The following is a 17,987-nucleotide window of genomic DNA, read 5'->3' as shown; positions in this document are numbered from 1 at the left end:
CGCAGACTCCAGCGAGTAGTCACCTCAGCAGAAAGACCTCAACTCTTTTAATGAAATATAACAGTTATGATGACGGCAGGAAGGCAGGCAGAGGGAGTACCGGACAGTGATTGGAGAGGGCATATCTGACACACACAAACGTGCGCGCACACACACACACACACACACACACATTTGTATAGACATCTCATTTCAAAAGCCTAACAGTGCTCTACATATACCCCGGAGCGTGAGCCGGGACAAAGAGATGATCATATACGGTACCAGGACTGGACCACCCCAATGCAGAACAAAGCCCTACTGGACAACACAAGGGCAGAAAAGTGCAGCTTGGAATTGTATTGTTTGGCACTTGTTTCTTTTATACACACACAGTAAATCGTAAACAAACACTGACATACAGTATATCTGACAATTACAGAGCAACGTTTAACGGGATTTAAATCAAACAAAATCTGAGCAAAAGCAAACAAGATTTTTTTTTTTTTTCAATGGGTTAAAAAAAAGAAAAACATCCAGCACTTCAACATACTGTCGTTAGGATATCCACAACATCCAGACAGAATTCCTATCCCTCCTGAAAAATGCTGGAACACTCCTGAGAAATAGTATGGGGATTGTCTCACGATGCTATTCAGAGTAAGAGCAAGAAGAAATCAGACGGACAGGAGGAGTTGATTGACTGACAGAGTGGCAGAGTGTGTGACACTGACAGAGAGGGAGCAGTGAACATGTTCATGCAGATTCTTGAAAACTAATATGGAAGCGCAAGAGTCCTCCCGTCAGTGGGGAAGCATCCAAGAGCGAGCCGGCGTCGTATGCCCTGGGAGACCGGTCAGGGTGAGAGCCTCTCCTTACCCACTGGTCCTCAGGCTGAGTCTGTTCAATGCTGTGGTCCCACAAAGGAAATGGGGAGAATACAGATGTTCCTTCAACTGATGGTGGAATACAGTGGTGTCTAGATGAGCGTCCCAGTCCACATGGTTAAGGTTAGGATTATGAGCAGGATATGATAGAATATGATCCTAAATCAGTGGTCAATGGGCGACCTCTGACCCTCTGGTTTAACTGGACGGTGATAGGCTGTCCTCCAGAAGATCTTCTAGTGACCCGGCCTCATCTGGACGGGGCTCCTCCTTTGGCTCCATCCTGGCCTTCTTATTGGCAAATTTGCTGGAGGGCTGGGGGTCCTCCTGCATCAACTCTTTGGCCAGGATGTTTGTCACTGCATGACCAGCTCTCCGGTTGGCTGAGGGAGAGATAGACAGGGAGAGAACAATGGCAAAGATCAGAGGTCAAGTCAGGTATGGCGTTGTTGGGCAAACAGACATACAAGATGATGTTCAGTGCAAACATCAAGCGTCATGCATCTTAGTTGGGCCCCTATTCCCTACGTAGTCCACTCCTTCCACAGGGGACGGTTGAGAAGGGGTGCTGTGGAAGGAATAGGGGGGTGTTTGGGCCGCAGCCAGAGAGACACAACGGTCCCAGGGAGGGCTGGAGGAACACACACCGTGTCTGCACACACATGTTCCAGACGGAACAAAACACACACGAGACACATGCATACGTGCAAACAGCGACGGGTGGCGTTAATGTGATAGGATTACTGTGTGTGTGTGTGTGTAGAATGCTTCTGTACTTGTATCAGATTACTACTCAACAGCATCCCATTGGCTAAGAGAGGGGGGGATTAATCATGTGCGACTATATAGGGAGACGGAGGAAGGGAGGAGTGGACTACAAACAGAAGAGAGATGATGTGGTGCATTTAGAGAGAGAAAGGAGAAGTGATATGGGACAGGATGACAGAGGGGAAGAGACTGGGGGAGAGAAAGAAGGGGGCAGATGTAGAGAGTGAGATGGGATGAGGGAGATCAAAAAAACAAAGGGGAGGATAGGTGAGTTGAGAGGGGGAGGGTAAAAAGGGATGGAAGCAGAGAAAGATATGCAGAGTGTGACTGACTTGGTCCTGCAGATGTGTTGTAGTTTATATTGTTCTACTTGTTCCCTCAAAGCAATCCTGCCTTCTCCCTCCCTCCATTTCCTCTGTGTTCTCCTTTCTGGGCAGACAGCGCTGTCCCAGCGGCCATCTTGAAATCATATGGATCGGTCTGTGTGTGCCTGTGTGTTCTTGTTCCCAAAGAGCCTCTGGGAAAGCTCCGCCATTATCAATCAAGCAAGCAAAACCTCCAAAACAACAGTATCGGTTTTGCAATGGTGCGTGTGTGTCTAGAGTGTTCAGTAAAATGTATGAGTGTATTCTGGGGTTGACCCAATAGTACGACTGTAGTCACAGATGCAAACCGGCACGCATGCTCCCCCAACCGCCCCCCCCCCCCCCCCCCCAAATGCACACAGGTTACCGAGCAGGTCTCCAGCACAAGCTGAGACAGGGACAGCACTGAGTCTGGGGAGGAAAAGGAGGGGAGATGGGAGGACGTATCAGAGCATTGCTTTTCAGTGGGCAACCCCCAGGTCAAACCTGGACAGTTCACAGCCATTTTGACGCAACCTGCATTCAAACCTCTGGCTGATATTAACAGACAGTGACCATTTTATCCCCCGGGAGTTATTGACATCATTGATGAACTGACTGCTTTCTTTAAACGATATATATTTTGAGGTCATTAGGCTCATTGATAGAGACTGTAGAGAGAGATTGCATTGTTGCTAAAAGAACAGTAGACTGTATTCAAAACCATGTCGCGGCAGCAAATGGCCATTTTTGAATGCACATTGCTATGGATAACAGCTTCGGCTAAACAACTACGATATAAAAATGAAAAGGAGCGTCTTCTTAAAGCACTTAACATTGTAAACACTTCATTTTATAGAACTGCTTAACAAGACTATAATCATGTCAGTGAAGATATTTTTCAACGCTTTTTTGTAAGAGTAATGCTATGTAGAAAATGTCCCTGTAATTAACCTTTTTCAAATATAGGCCCTGTATGAAAGTGATTGAATAACCCAATAAGCGCTTAATTGAAGTTGTTCATACTCAGCGACGGAACTTCACAGAACGTAATCTCTGCTGCTGAACACAGGCAGCTGTGCCTTTAAACCCACACCTCTCTCACAGACACCCCAGGCTCTTCATTACAGAGAGATCTCACAGGCAGTCACACACACCCACGAATATTAAATTATGCAAATAGCCTTGATAAAGTGTGTGAGCGAGTGATGCAGAGCCGGTCCCCAAAATCCAACCCCAAAAAACTTCAAAGCCTGTCAGCTCCGCTTCCTCCATCTCTCTCTGACACACCAGGGAGACGTTCGGGCATCAGTGAGCTAGGAATAGAGTTTAAATAATAGAGGAAGAATCCAAATAACAAATCAGCCTTAGTTATGTAACCGAGGATGATGTCAGAGCAGCAGATACACTTCAAATTGTTCAGGAAAAATCCCAGTTTCTGTAGATAGTGAACAAAACCAAGGGCGGTGACAGTCGTGGCATGTCTGTTAATTGCCAAATAGCCATAGTTACGAAAAAGGGCAATACAAATTATAGTAACTGTGTAAGAGTAACTTTCTAAAGATAGGCGTGTGACCCGAAGAAACAAAAAATAAAATACAAATCTTTCACCCCTTTTAAAACCAAGAGATACAAGCTTTTAGGCATTAACAGAAGGACAGGGAGGCATAACCAGGCCCCCATCCTGAAAGACAAAGACCGATGCATCACGCCAACAGACACGGCTCCTACAGAAAGAATGTTGACAGGATAATGGTTGTGGAGTAACAGTCACAGGGGCCAGGGAACCACCGTAAACAACCACTCTGGTGTGACTTGGACAGTTGAACCAAATTACATTTGGATTCTGAAATTCTGCCTGCCGTCAAGTTTATAGGGCTACGGTTTTCAATGGCAGAATAAATCCTGTTATTCTACTTTTCAACTGTTTTCATCCGTAACGGTCAGCTGAACTAAATATAGTAAGTCTCAGCCTGGCTGATGACCTTATGCCTGAATGTATCATTGATGAACACATAGCGGATGTGTCTTTCCATTGAGTGCAACTTGTTCTCCATTCAGGGCTGAGGTGAGTTTGGCTCTGGGCCTAAATAGCTCCTTTCCCGATAGGAAATGAGCTGTCTAGACCAAAACCCAGCACAAAGCCTTTGTTTACAAGTGTGTGTTTTTGGTGCTTGTTTGTGTTTGTGTGTGTGAGAGGGGAGATGAGGACACAGGGTGGTGTAGAGATCATCTGCAACTCATTAAACAACAGCAGACTTCAGAATTACAGCCTGATGATGAAAATAACGGTGTTTCTGTCTAAACGTTCTAGGAAATGCATGTTTGTGTGTATGAGTCCTGGAGAGGGATTGCGTGGTACTCAGTACATGACAACCACGATGTCATTGTTGACAGAATCTGTCACAGTGTGAATGAATATGAGTGTATGGGGGTTGGTGGGCAAGGGGCGGCAGATTGGTTAGAATGTTGGGCCAATGACCGAAAGCTTGTTGGTTATGAGCAATTAGGATTTTTGTTCCCGTAAGGCCTTAATCCTAATTGCTCTTATAACTTTCTCTGGATAAGACAACCCACTAAGTGACTATGTACACGTGCAAGCGAGCGCGTGTCTAAGGCTGGAGTGAGAGGACTATGGAGATGTGTCCCTGTAGAGTAGACAGAGATGTCATGGACAGTCATGGAGTCTGTGGTAACTGATGCTCCCAGCTGGAGAAGCAGACAATAGAAGGTCACGTTGCCCTCATCAGGCTAAAAGGAGTAGTACACTAACAGATGGGACCAAATATATAGACAACCCTGCCCTTCCCTAAAATAATGTCTTCTAAAACACAAAGATGGTCACATTCAGCAGATATCAAAGTAACTGCATTTTCCACATTACAAAACAATGTTATTATTGAAAACCTAAGTAGAACTATTTAATCAGTTGGTGTAGAAATCATCTGCTACTCATTAAACATTGTGAAATTAAAGACACCTGGAGCTAGGAAAAACCTTCCCAGAAGCCCTCATGTGTTTGTGGGGTGACCTCCACCTTATTCTGTTTCCAGCTAGGGACACTTGGCCAATATTGAAGAGTACAGGACTCCATCTTAACCATTACTGGTTACTATGAGTGATTAGAGCATTGAATTAAAACTAAATCAATAAAAACATGGCATGCACATAACATGGCATCCAGAGGTTGAAATATCTGGTGTAAAGTTTAAGGGCGTCTACACAGCTGGCCATATCTGTACCCATAAACACTACTCTGTGGAGGTGTGGGAGCCAGTGACGTCATTATCAGACTAAAGCCCTCAAAGCAGGCAAGACGATGGTCTGGTCTAAAGGAGGATTTGTGCTGCCAGTGACCTTTTGGAAAGTGTGTGTGTAGCTGGATATCCATTGCTGGGGTGTGCAGGGATCCCCACAGCGAGGGAGTGTCTTTTATTATGGTTGTCACGGTTAAAAGGCTGGCCTGATGCAGAGCGAGCGTGTGTCTCCATTGTGACCAACCCTTTATGTGAGGGCATTCTATTGTGATTGGGGCGTGGTCATTCATTGTCTATTGTGATTGGTGCTTTAGGGTGGGGTTATGACCTAGCAGATGGTCCTAACACGATGACAGAGTTTATTGTGATGGCGTCATTCCTTTAAACACCATCACTCACTCAAAGAGTGTCATTTACATAGAATGGCTGAGCGTCTATCTGTAAAATAATATTTTAATTAATCTAAAAGGACATGAAACAGAAGCTTGGCCTGTAGCTACTTATGAAAAGCAGAAGTCATGACTACAAAATTGTTCAGAGGTGAGGGTTTTGGGTGTTTTAAACCTTGAACAGAAGAAATGTGAGTTGAGTTCTATTGACACAGGCCATCGCCAATCGGCCACTAGGCCAAGGGGCCCGGCTCTCACTTGGGGCCAAGCCCCGGACTTTAGGACGTTGCGCTACTCGAATAGTGATGCATAGCAATGCGTAACCTATCATTTGCTGAGTCTTTAGGCTTCTAGTAATGGTTTTCATCCGATCTAACAAACAGATCCCTGATCCCTCAAGTTCTAACGCCGTATTTTAATAAACTGAGCATGGTGTTGTTTATTTTATTTTACTGCCAGAAAAATATAGCCCTTTATTTTTCTTAACCAGAAAAGCGCATTAATAGTTTACTTCTCCCTCCCCACCTGAGCCCCCCCTTCAGTTCTTGGTACCAAATGTAGTGGAAACAGGGAAGTCTAGAGCATCAATCACCGGTGTAGCCCTGGTACCGGGGTAAAGCACCAGTGGAAACACGGCATTAGTGTTGAAGCCTGATCAGTGTCGGCATGCAGGCATTGGTATTCAGTGTGTGTGTCTCAATGTAGCCAGAAAAGAGCAGCTGCTGGCGCCACCCCAGAGACAGCCAGGCGGAGAGCTTCTGAGTCACAGCACAGGAGTTAGAGGTCAGGGGTCGGCCCTGCCCCACCTCTGTCTCCAGCGTCTCAGCCACGTGGCTCTCCGGAAACACAAGGCACAACAATGCACCAGGTTGGAGCTCGGGGAGGGAGGCACAGGAGCAGTCACAATGGCACTGCTAAAGTAACAGAAGGAAAGACAGTGGCTGTGTGTGGCAGTCAGAACCTCAGCCATCTTTAATAGTTGTGTTGAGACCAGGAGGTTCCGCCCTCTCCTCCTCCAGGACGCTAAAATAAGACGTCTGAGTCATGGGAGACACGCTCACAGATAATCCAGCTCCAGATGTCCCTCCCTGGCCCCCCGACACACACAAACACACCCTTCCTGTCAGGGTTGGCAGGGCCGACGGAGACCCTCACTCCTCCTTCCTTCCCTCTTTCCTCTGGTTGTGTCGGCCGGTTTAGTTTTGATGAGGTTCACTGGGCCTTACCTCGTTTTTCATTGCCCCTGGAGAATGCCTGCCAAAATTAGAAGACCCCGATCCACTCAGGCCTTACATCTTTACCAGGGAGACATCACACATGCCTGTCTGATGGGGGGGGGGGAGAGAGAGAGCAGTGGCAGTCTCCTTGGCATAGTTATCCCAGACATCCTCTCCACAGTGAGAGAGATCAGGTTACAGTCTCTCTACTCTGTCCTGTCGTGAGAATAAACATGCATTCTAAGCATACAGCTCTTTAGAGCTGTAACTGTGTGTTTTTAGGGGACAGTTCAAAATTGCATGTGTTGTGGGGAAGAGAGAGACACACACAACACAAGAAAATCAACAGCAAGGAAAAACTTCTGATGAAGCAAAAGGCTTAGAAATGTAGATGCCGGTCCAAACAAAACACAGACACCAGAACGTTTGCATTCACCACACTGAAATGCTAAAACGGTACAAAAATGTACTATGAAGACCAGCATGTCAGGATAAAGTTCAATGACAATGAACAATCCCAAGGGCCAAATCACTTCCAGGAACAATTGAGAACCCTGAACAAACCACACAAAGACCAAGCTATCCAGAATGGAGATGTATGGATAAACCACCTGCCATCTTCTCACCCCTATAACACAACAATCTGGAGTAAAAAAATAATACATAATCATTTCTAAAACCTATATTTAGCCATTAAAGACTACCAAAACCCACTGAATAACACTTAACTAACTACAGGGGAAATGACAAACGACAACTGTAAAAAGGCCTGCTGTGTTGAACATGTACTAAAAATAATATTCACAAAATTCTAACTACTCTTACTTAAACTCCTCAACATTATCTTCAGCTTAGGCATCTTGGTCAGTATTGGAAACTAAAGTCTGATTACCCCAATCCACAACAGTGGAGACACATTGGACCAGAATTATAACAGCAGAAGGTGCATAAACAGCAAGTTGGGATAAAGATAAGGGTATCTTTATCCCCTGGCCTATATTCAAAGTAGTAACCACAGTTGGAGGCTGGTGAAGTGGGGACACAGATGAACGAGGGAGATGGTATTGAACCGAATTTGACATTCAAATATTGATTTAAAAAGTCTGTTTTACCTGAACACAACCTGAAAATGAAGGACTCATCGGCACACTCATTAGCATACATGTTTCTTGTCATTGAAGAGTCATTGCCTCAGAACAACAGTCATTGCTTCAGAACATTTTTGAACAACAGGAGCTGCTCTCAGGAAACGATATACCTTGAGCACTGACAGAAAGTAGGCCTATTGGTTACTTATTTGCGGGTAACAAGTCAATAATTTGAGCGGTTTGCAGTCTATTGGAAGTGCAAAAGTGTGATTATGGTCCATCAGTCTGTCAAGCCTGTGATTATAATATAACTGAATCTGAAAATATTTGATTGAGCAACAAAAGACAACATATCTGAAAGAGTACTGAAAGAATCTCAAACGTGCATATTCCATATGGGCCGGGATCAAAACTATTGCTAGTCTGCATTTTTTACAGGCTGTCCAATGCTCACTGGTCATAATAAACTATGATTGATAGGTAGTCCAATATAGCCTTTATTCGGTAATATAAACTATATTTAGTGTTTAGTTCTGTAACCCTGCACCGTAACAGATTACAGCTACTGTTCTGTCTTTTAGAGCCCAACTGGTGCCAGACCCAGACTTCACCACACACCGGAACATAGAGAACCAGCGTGTGTTCTTACCAGCTTGTCGGGGCCCCCTCTTCCTCCTGAAGGCAGCACCAGACTGCAGCGCCTCCATCAGGCCGTCCATGATACCAGTCTCATCACCCTCTGTACAAACACACACAATCAATATCACAACACACAGGGGCAATGGAAAACAAACAACTATTGTCAGACACATACACAATCTTTTCAGCATCCTGCATTTAGACAGAGAAAAGAGATTAGTGGACACCACACGCCCCCTACCTGCAGTCTCTTTCTCTCTCTCACACACAAACACAAACACAAACACAAACACACACACACACACACACACACACACACACACACACAGCAGCCCATTAGACACATTGACCTAGTTGGGCGCTGACCCGGTTCAGATGGGCATATAGCCATCACAGGGTTCAGGACCAGGGCTGTGAGATTACAGTAGGTTTGGGTGGGGTGTGTAGGTGGCGTGTTTGCCCCACCCCAGACACAGTGTCCGGTTGTCTAACGGTGTGGTTTGTGTGTTAAGGGGATTTAGTTGTGGACTGTCAGGCAGATGGCTTTAATTAGTTTCACTGTGAAACAGAAGGGGGAGGTGGGGTGATGGGGGCTGGGGTGATGGGTGCTGAGCCGATGGGGTTAAAGGTCGTCGTCGTCCCCCACCACACACACACGCATACTAGAGTACCTTTATTTAGGGAAATTCATTTTTTTGAGCCAAGGGAGCAGGCTTTTGCAACACCAGCAACAACATCCGCAAAAATGTGTATGAAACTAATACAAATTTGGAACTCTGACACTCACACACATAATCCGACTATAAATCCAGGAGCAGATGGTCCCTAGTCTCACTTGTCACGTCAGAGAAAGTCACACACACCCACACAGTGCAGGCACAACTCAGCTCATACACACACCCAAGTGGCCAAGGCACACAGCTACACAAGCAGAAAAAAAAAAGTCATGTTTTTATTCTGACCCAAAGGAGAATTCATCTGGCAAACATCCACACACACATAAATCACATGCTTCACTTAAACCCCAGGCCATCTAGTAAACACTTTAAATAAACACCCGCCTCCAAACACACATTCTCCAGGAAACTGCTCTCAGGAGGGTGAAATGGGACTATTTGGGTCATCATGAGTGAAGTAGAAGCACACAGCTAACTACTGTTAGTGCAGGACAGCAAATTCCAAATCACTGTGGTTATACTACTTACTAGTGGCTCGTAAAACCACTAACTTCCTTCAGACTGGACGCAGACATATCTGCCCTACACAAGGTCATCTGACTCCAAGGAAGTACAAAAAGGTCAGTGACATCATAAAAAAAAAGAAATAACCCTGTGTTTATTGTTAACCTAGTGACCTGGCAGCTAACATGAGGCCTTGGGGTAGAAAGTAGATGGCTGGCCTTGTCTCTGGGGTCAAGCATGCATGCATCATGTAGAGAACTATAAAGGCACGGGAAACACGGTTATGCAAACAGACAACAGACCCCTCTTTGGCCACAGGAGCTTGTTTACCACGCAAGACCACGGCTCTAGAAGGCCTTCCGCGTCCCCACTGTCAGTCCATCCCTTTCTCCTGTCCTAGTCTCTCCCTCTGCTCTGAAGGGACCAGCACGGTCTAATCCCCCGAGACATCTGTTGCTCATCGTTACCCCTCACCCGCCACTCCCACCCACCCCTCTGACACAGCCTCTACGGTAGAGTCACAGCACCCCCAGTGGCGAGTCCGTGCCACACACTGCTCAAACACAACACACACATGCTCTTTCATGCAGCACTGACACCTAGCTGCCGAGCTGCGAAACACATCCCTGATCAGACTCAAGGGCAGCTTTAAGAGCTGTTGACTAACAAATTACATTTAATGCAAATAAAATACATGAAGTGAAATTCAGAATGAAAGATGGACAACACAAGAAATTTGTTCAATGTATATACAGTGAAACAAATCATTTAAAAAAAAGAAACTAGAAAAACTTGGGTATTTCCAGAGATTTCCAGTGTGGTGGTACAGGTCATTGTGTAGTGGAAGACAGGGGATGGTGTAGAATTCACTGTGGGAAAAGTAAAAAGTAACCAAGGATTTAGGTATTTTCTTAGAAGTGAGGTAAAATTTTTATATTTCTACATTATTATTTGCTGCTATATAAATTAAGGATTAAAGACACGTTAACAATTTGCTAAGATTGTGTGTGTGTGTGTGTGTGTGTGTCAGAGGCGTGGTATCTAGTCAGTTTAAAAGATACCAAGGACACAATGACTCTGTGTTTATTTCCCATGGGAACGTTAAGGCCATCAACTCTAAACAGCCCTCTCCCAGTTCAAACAAATGTGTGACTGTGTACGTGGGAACGAATGGGAATGTAACAGCATGAAAAGCATGGCAATTATTATGAGGAAGCCGAATACGAAGACGCAGCCAAAACACTGGTGGAAAGGATATCAAAAACCCTTAAAAAAAGATAAGCTCTGTGTCTGTGAGTGTTTAACTAGCTTGTGGTGAAAACCCCTGAGCTTTGTCAGAAATATTTACCACCTGTATGTAAATGACCCACAGCTCTCCTAGCATCAAACACACCTGGTGTCAGTCAGTACAATGCACAATCAAATACACACTCAATGCTCTGAACGGATGGTTTGTGTGTGCATGCAAACACAGTGCTTTGAAAACATTGTATTTCTTATATGAACACAGTTGACCGTGAAACTTGAATACCACACCCTACACGTACAAAAGGCTAAGACTGCAGTTTATGAGTGCTAAAGAACCTTTTATAACCTGGTATAAAGAACTACAGAGGAAGAGAGAGGTAAGAGGAGAAGAACCAGATGGAACACCTCATCCAGAGAGAGAAAGAACGCGGGGGAAAGAGTGAACACACACACACACACTCACACACACTCACACACACTCACACACACACACACACACACACACACACACACACACACACACACACACACACACACACACACACACACACACACACACACACACACACACACACACACACACACACACACACACACACACACACACACACACACACACACACACACACACACACACACACACGAATTCTGATGATTGTGGAACTGTGGAGTCCCAAGAGACTGACTGCAGCCAGAAAAGAGGAATGTGGTGAAAGTAGGTCAGAGACAGAAAGAGGGCAAAACTAGTTTGTGGTCTCTATGTGTTTAAGCACAAGGCCACGTGAGAGACAGAACGAGGCAGGGTGTGATGGTTGCTACTCCAATCTTTTTATTCATCTCAGAAAGTTCTTTGTCGTTCTCTTTGTAAACAGAAACCCCTTGTTCCAAAAGACAAGGATGCAGGGATGAGAGTCTCAACTCTACTTTCATCAGCCTGTCTCCTTCACTCTTCTGTCTCACTCTCTCAGAGGCTGTCTATATTAGATTATCTTCGGTATGCTGTGGATTGCTGGAAATAGCGCGTGCACATGTGGACACACAGGCGCTTGGACTCGCCCACGCACACACACACACACGCACACACACAGAGAGAGAGAGATCTATATACAGTAGACTCTGACTGCCCCCAACTGGCAGTAAATGAAAGATTCACCTAGAAACAATCTGTCAGTACTTGTTTCATTAGTGCCCTGTTGATACAGTCCCAACATGATTTGCATGTCTGCCATCATGTCCTCCAGTTAAAGTATATTCAGAAATACAGGATATCATGCCAGTTGTTTTGATATTAAAACCAGTACATTTTAAAAACCCGACTGCTGACATGCAAATTATTGTATAACAAAACTGGACTAATGAAACACGTCAAAATAATTTTGGGTGAATCGTTCAGTACCACACATACCCACAGACACGCTGACCCCCCTATCCCCCCACCCCACAGACACACTGACACCACCCCCCACCCCACAGACACACAACACCCCCCACCCCACAGACACACTGACACCACCCTCCACCCCACAGACACACTGACACCACCCCCCACCCCACAGACACACTGACACCACCCCCCACAGACACACTGACCCCTCCCTCTCCTACAGACACACTGACCCCTCCCTCTCCTACAGACACACTGACCCCTCCCTCTCCTACAGACACACTGACCCCTCCCTCTCCCACAGACACACAGACCCCTCCCTCTCCCACAGACACACAGACCCCTCCCTCTCCCACAGACACACAGACCCCTCCCTCTCCTACAGACACACTGACCCCTCCCTCTCCTACAGACACACTGAACCCTCCCTCTCCTACAGACACACTGACCCCTCCCTCTCCTACAGACACACTGACCCCTCCCTCTCCCACAGACACACTGACCCCTCCCTCTCCCACAGACACACTGACCCCTCCCTCTCCCACAGACACACTGACCCCTCCCTCTCCCACAGACACACTGACCCCTCCCTCTCCTACAGACACACTGACCCCTCCCTCTCCCACAGACACACTGACCCCTCCCTCTCCCACAGACACACAGACCCCTCCCTCTCCCACAGACACACAGACCCCTCCCTCTCCCACAGACACACAGACCCCTCCCTCTCCCACAGACACTCTGACCTGCATTGAGGTCCAGTTGTTGGCTTCTTTTCTGTTTTTCCTCCTTTTCCTTCTCTGCCTTCTCTCTGGCCAGCTTGGCTCTCTTCATCTTCTCCTCCGCTTCCTTCCTCTTCGCATTCTCCTTCACCGCTTGCTGGGGGGACATGGACATGGATACATCAGTGTGAGTATGACCCCCTTGCCCTCTTGCTCACTGCAAAACACTTCAGACTAATTGTCCGTCCTCCAAAACAGGAGTTTGGTGTTTGTCCCGAAGTTTTTCCTGGAATCAGATTATGTGATTGGTTGCCTCAATGGTGAGGACAGAGCTAGCAGTTCAACAGGCAGCGTGTTCTGTGAAGACCAGGAATAGTGGCAGTTCCTACCCTCACACAATCCCTTTCCCTTATCCTAACCTTAACCCTTGCCTAAACCTCACCTTAACTGCTTTACAACTAAACTTCAGTGGAGGGACTTCCGCATTCAGAACAAGATTTACCTGAGCCAAACAAATCAGCAAAGAGAGAGAGCACCTGCACCGATTGGGTTTAAGGAGTTTTCCACAGCAGGTGAGCCATTATTACCTTCAGCACCAGCAACATGCACTTTCATGGAACCCCCACAGCCCCACTTATGTTGGCACAGGCTCAGAGTTAACTGATAATACCCTTTAATGGGGAATATGTAGGAAGCACTTTCCCACTAAAACAGTTAATGCCACTCTGATAAGAGAGGTCAGGAGGAACTGGGTTGTCAGCGAAAAGCTTTAGGGTCTAAAGAAATGGTAGTAAGAATAATAAGAGGGATGCACCGATACCACTGTTTTTCAGGCTAAGTATGAGTACTTACAGTTGGATACTCGCCGATACAGAGTACCAATACCAAGTACTCAAATAAAAAAATAAAACGTTTGTCCCATATAAACATGTTGTGGAACGGGTTCTGGTGTTTCCACGATTCACTTGTCTTTTCACTTAACCAAGAAGTCAGTTAGTGTCACCTATATTGATAGTTATTTTATCAATGTCATTCACGAATGAAAGAACAAGAAACCAGGCAAGCCTATTTCATTCGGCCTGCAATAGAAAGTGTAGCCCTCTCGAGATTTGAACCTGGGTCGCCAATGTGAATGGCTGTTGTTAACCACTACACCACGGAGCTGCATATTTGCCAGGTGTCAGTATAGCCTTGTGTCCATCCTGAACAAATTCTCTGATGCCACTGTCCGTTTTAACAGTTATATGGCCATTCGTGAATGACACTGATACAGTTAAACTGACTAACGTTTCTTACTAAGTTGATCTCCACCACAATTAGCGTCTATGTATGGTGTTTGTACTGGCCGGTTTAACTGCGTATTAGCCAGTAATAAGCTTTACCGGTATCTACTAACTTACTGGAATAGTCATAAGAATTGAGCAATTGCTAGCGAGTCCGCCAAAGCTATTTCATTTAATGGCATAAGAATGTGTTTTTTTCTTTCATGGCAAAACAACATACTTTTTTCTTTCATTCGTGAATGACATTCATACAATAACTATCAATAAAGGTGACGATAACTAACTTTTTCATCAAGTGAAAAGATGAAAGAATCGTGGAATCTACCAGAAATAATTAATAAATGTTGTTACTCTCAATAGATTCAAACTCAGGACATCCAAATGAGAGGCACTGTCTTTAACTGCTACGCCACTGCATTACACGGTTCAGCAGTCGCTAGACTCCATTGAGGATTGTGTTAAACTGACTAACGTTTCTTAAGTTTACCTCAACCATAGCATCTAGGAACTATATTGCTTTTCCCACAGGCCGTTTTAACAGCTTATTAGCCAGTAATAGGCTTACTAGTATCTACTAACTTCCTAGGAATAAACATAAGAATTGAGCAATTGTTAGCGAGAATGAAGATTAACTTTTCCATGCCAGAAACAGTCGCAATATAACTGTATACAGTTTGAGTTAAGGCTTACTATAACATAACTACTGTATGTTGTAGCCAGCAAATGTGTGTCTATCCTGACCCAAAACGCATGCATGGATACATACTTCGAAAATCCACCAGAAACAGTCGCAATATAACCGTAAACTGTTTTATTTCAGGCTTATGCTCCTTGTCAACATTATTTGACAATACTTATTTTACATCATTCACTCAATTAATCATTCTTAAAAAAAACTGTTCATGAATCGCCTACCAGATTATACAGTCCCTCTCCAAACCTAATGAGCAGAAGCAAATGAACAATAATAACATCAAAAATTTTATTCTACATTAAATAACTTAAGCTCTAAACATTTCAAAATGTGCTCCACCTTATAATATTCTTTACCTTATATAATGTATTATTTAAATAGTATTTTGTTTAAATGTATATTTTACCCCACATAGTTTTCCTTTAAAAATAAAAGTTTAAGGCAAAATATGAAAATATGAAGTCTTATTGTTGCTGCCGAATGTATATAACGTTTCATCGCAGACCTTTATTTTGAAGGCAAAATCCAAAAACCGGAGGTCTTATTGCTGCTGCTGAATCCCTAATGACGTTACCTGCATGACATTAATCCATTGTGGCTATCAAGTTAGCTAGCTAGCTTCTTACCTTAAGTTGTGGCCCACCTTTATATGAATGTGACAGCCACTTACTGACAGTTCAACACAAATGTGCGCATACACAGACAGTTACTTTTCTCTGACCTCACTAGCTAGTTCTGAACGTTGTTGCTCTGCTCTGATGCTCATTTGATAGTAAACTGTGCACGATTCATTTAATATTTTCCTGCGCTGCCCTTTCATTTTTTTTCTGCCCCCGGGCAGTCTCTAGACATTTTATTTTGCTTCTCCAGTGTTGGAGTAAGCTGTTGTTGTGGTTCTGTGCTGCTAGCATTAGCATTGAACTCTGCGCTGGGTTGAGTCCAACGATGTTTGATCAAATTGCTTGTGTTAAATTTGTTGTTTTCCTTTTCTCTCCTCCTCTTGACAATGTAGCAGAGCTTGCACTGGTGTCATTGCTGAAATCGCCATCTTCCCACTCTACCAATCTGAGTTCTATATTCTATATTTTCGCGTCCAGAGGCGACTACCATCGAGTTTCACTTCCTGTTATCATGACATGTAATGGGCATAATTTCTATAAGTACATGAGCCCAGTATCGGCCCGATACCCGATACTGGTATTGGTATATCCCCAAATAATAATGAATGTACAGGTCAAAGGACCCTTTAAAATTGTAAAGAACAGATGGGGGGTGAAACAAGAAATAAACAGAATAAGGGAGAGGCACAGAAAGGGAGAGGGACAGAAACAGACTCACTTGGAACATGTTCTTGAAGTTGTTGAGATCTCCAAAGAACTCCTCAACAGAAATCTTGCGAGGGTCGAACACAAAATAGTCCCCCAGATCAGTGTACTGCATCTCCATGTTCTTATGCATCATATCCAGCTTTTCATACTGCTCTCTGGCACTAGACACAAAGCTGTGAGGACAACAGTCAAGGAATAAAACTTCATGAGGGGAACCATTCACATGTCCTGGACAGATTAAACGGTGACAACCTGCCATGGGCCCTGTAGTATGCCATGATTTATGAACAGCTGTAGTTTCTGTGGGTTTTTGCCACTGACTATCTCAGCACCGCAGGACCGCGGTGCATGAATGATCACCGTAATTTGTAGCCTGTGTGCAGATGATAAAGACATAGTTCAGATCAAAACTGACCATATATCTAAGAAATACACACAAAAAAACACAACTTTCGGCCATGATATACACGAGCGAAAGTAGCAGAAGCAAAGGGGTTTTCACTGAGGTTTTCAAATCAAATCACAATTGTTAACAGCATTGAAGCATGGTAGTGAACAGCAACATTAGAAATACTTGCTATACATGCTATATTGAAAATTTCTGTTAACGAAATAACGCCATCAAAAACACAGTCAACTTCAGCACGAGATAACGCCATCATAAACACAGTCAACTTCAGCACGAGATAATGCCATCATAAACACAGTCAACTTCAGCACGAGATAACGCCATCATAAACACAGTCAACTTCAGCACGAGATAACGCCATCAAAAACAGTCAACTTCAGCACGAGATAACGCCATCATAAACACAGTCAACTTCAGCACGAGATAACGCCATCATAAACACAGTCAACCTCAGCACGAGATAACGCCATCATAAACACAGTCAGCACGGGATAGCATGGCTTAAAGGAAATGACATCAGTAATTGATTCCTACATCTCTGTCGTAACTGGTGAGACGATTGAAAATCCTTTCAAACAGCACATTCAACACGGTTGTATTAAAGGAGGCAACATGTTAAATGAAGTTTGATTGACGGGAATAAAGGATATGGTCATCTTGTCCACAAACAGATCCTTGTCACTCTGCGGAGGGGGGAAAGACTCCAGGTCTTTCTCCAGATTATTCAGCGCACGGCCCATCTGATCCAGGTTCTTCTGAAGGGTCTCGGCCGACACTGGCAGGAGTTAGAGGTGTCGTGAGAAAGGAAACCTTCATGAGGGAATGTGGTCGTGTTGGTGGACGTCCTGGTTACCTCGGCTGGCCTTCTCCACGTGGACCAGCTCGTCAGGGAAGCTCATGACTTCGGGGTACTGCTCCTGACACACGTCAGCCAGGAAATGCAGCAGCGTCTGCTTCAGGTCAGCTGTCTTGGTGTCCCGCAGCTGATTGGACAGAGGACAAAACAGTTGGACAGTTAGAACACCAGGAAAAAGGTGGTGAAGAGGTAAATGGAACAGAATGAAAAGCAGAAAAAAATCTGTTGTGATTATTTTAACCCCGCCCACAAAGCTTTTGATATCCCCCTGTTTAAGCTGAATGATATTCAGATGTTGTAGACCGGAGGCACAG

At 44.7% G+C, this 17,987-nt stretch overlaps 1 protein-coding gene across 2 annotated transcripts in view; it reads right to left on the bottom strand.

The window, feature by feature from the left end:
- Positions 1-475: 475 nt before the first annotated feature.
- The window catches only part of LOC105025226 (protein diaphanous homolog 1), a 103,196-nt gene continuing 85,684 nt past the window's right edge, over positions 476-17,987 (bottom strand). For both annotated transcript variants that reach the window (XM_013133555.4, XM_013133587.4), the window contains 6 exons: positions 17,671-17,800; positions 17,468-17,592; positions 16,419-16,583; positions 13,128-13,260; positions 8,579-8,668; positions 476-1,249 (listed from right to left, as the gene is read on the bottom strand). In XM_013133555.4, the coding sequence (XP_012989009.4) occupies positions 1,065-1,249; positions 8,579-8,668; positions 13,128-13,260; positions 16,419-16,583; positions 17,468-17,592; positions 17,671-17,800 (828 nt within the window). In that variant the 3' untranslated portion in view covers positions 476-1,064. The remainder of the gene's footprint in view (positions 1,250-8,578; positions 8,669-13,127; positions 13,261-16,418; positions 16,584-17,467; positions 17,593-17,670; positions 17,801-17,987) is intronic.

This window comes from Esox lucius, chromosome 4 (genome assembly GCF_011004845.1).
Source record: "Esox lucius isolate fEsoLuc1 chromosome 4, fEsoLuc1.pri, whole genome shotgun sequence".
NCBI classification, from domain to species: Eukaryota; Metazoa; Chordata; class Actinopteri; order Esociformes; family Esocidae; genus Esox; species Esox lucius.
The sequence above is the reverse complement of the archived record's forward strand: the minus strand, read 5'-3'. Positions and strand labels throughout refer to the sequence as shown.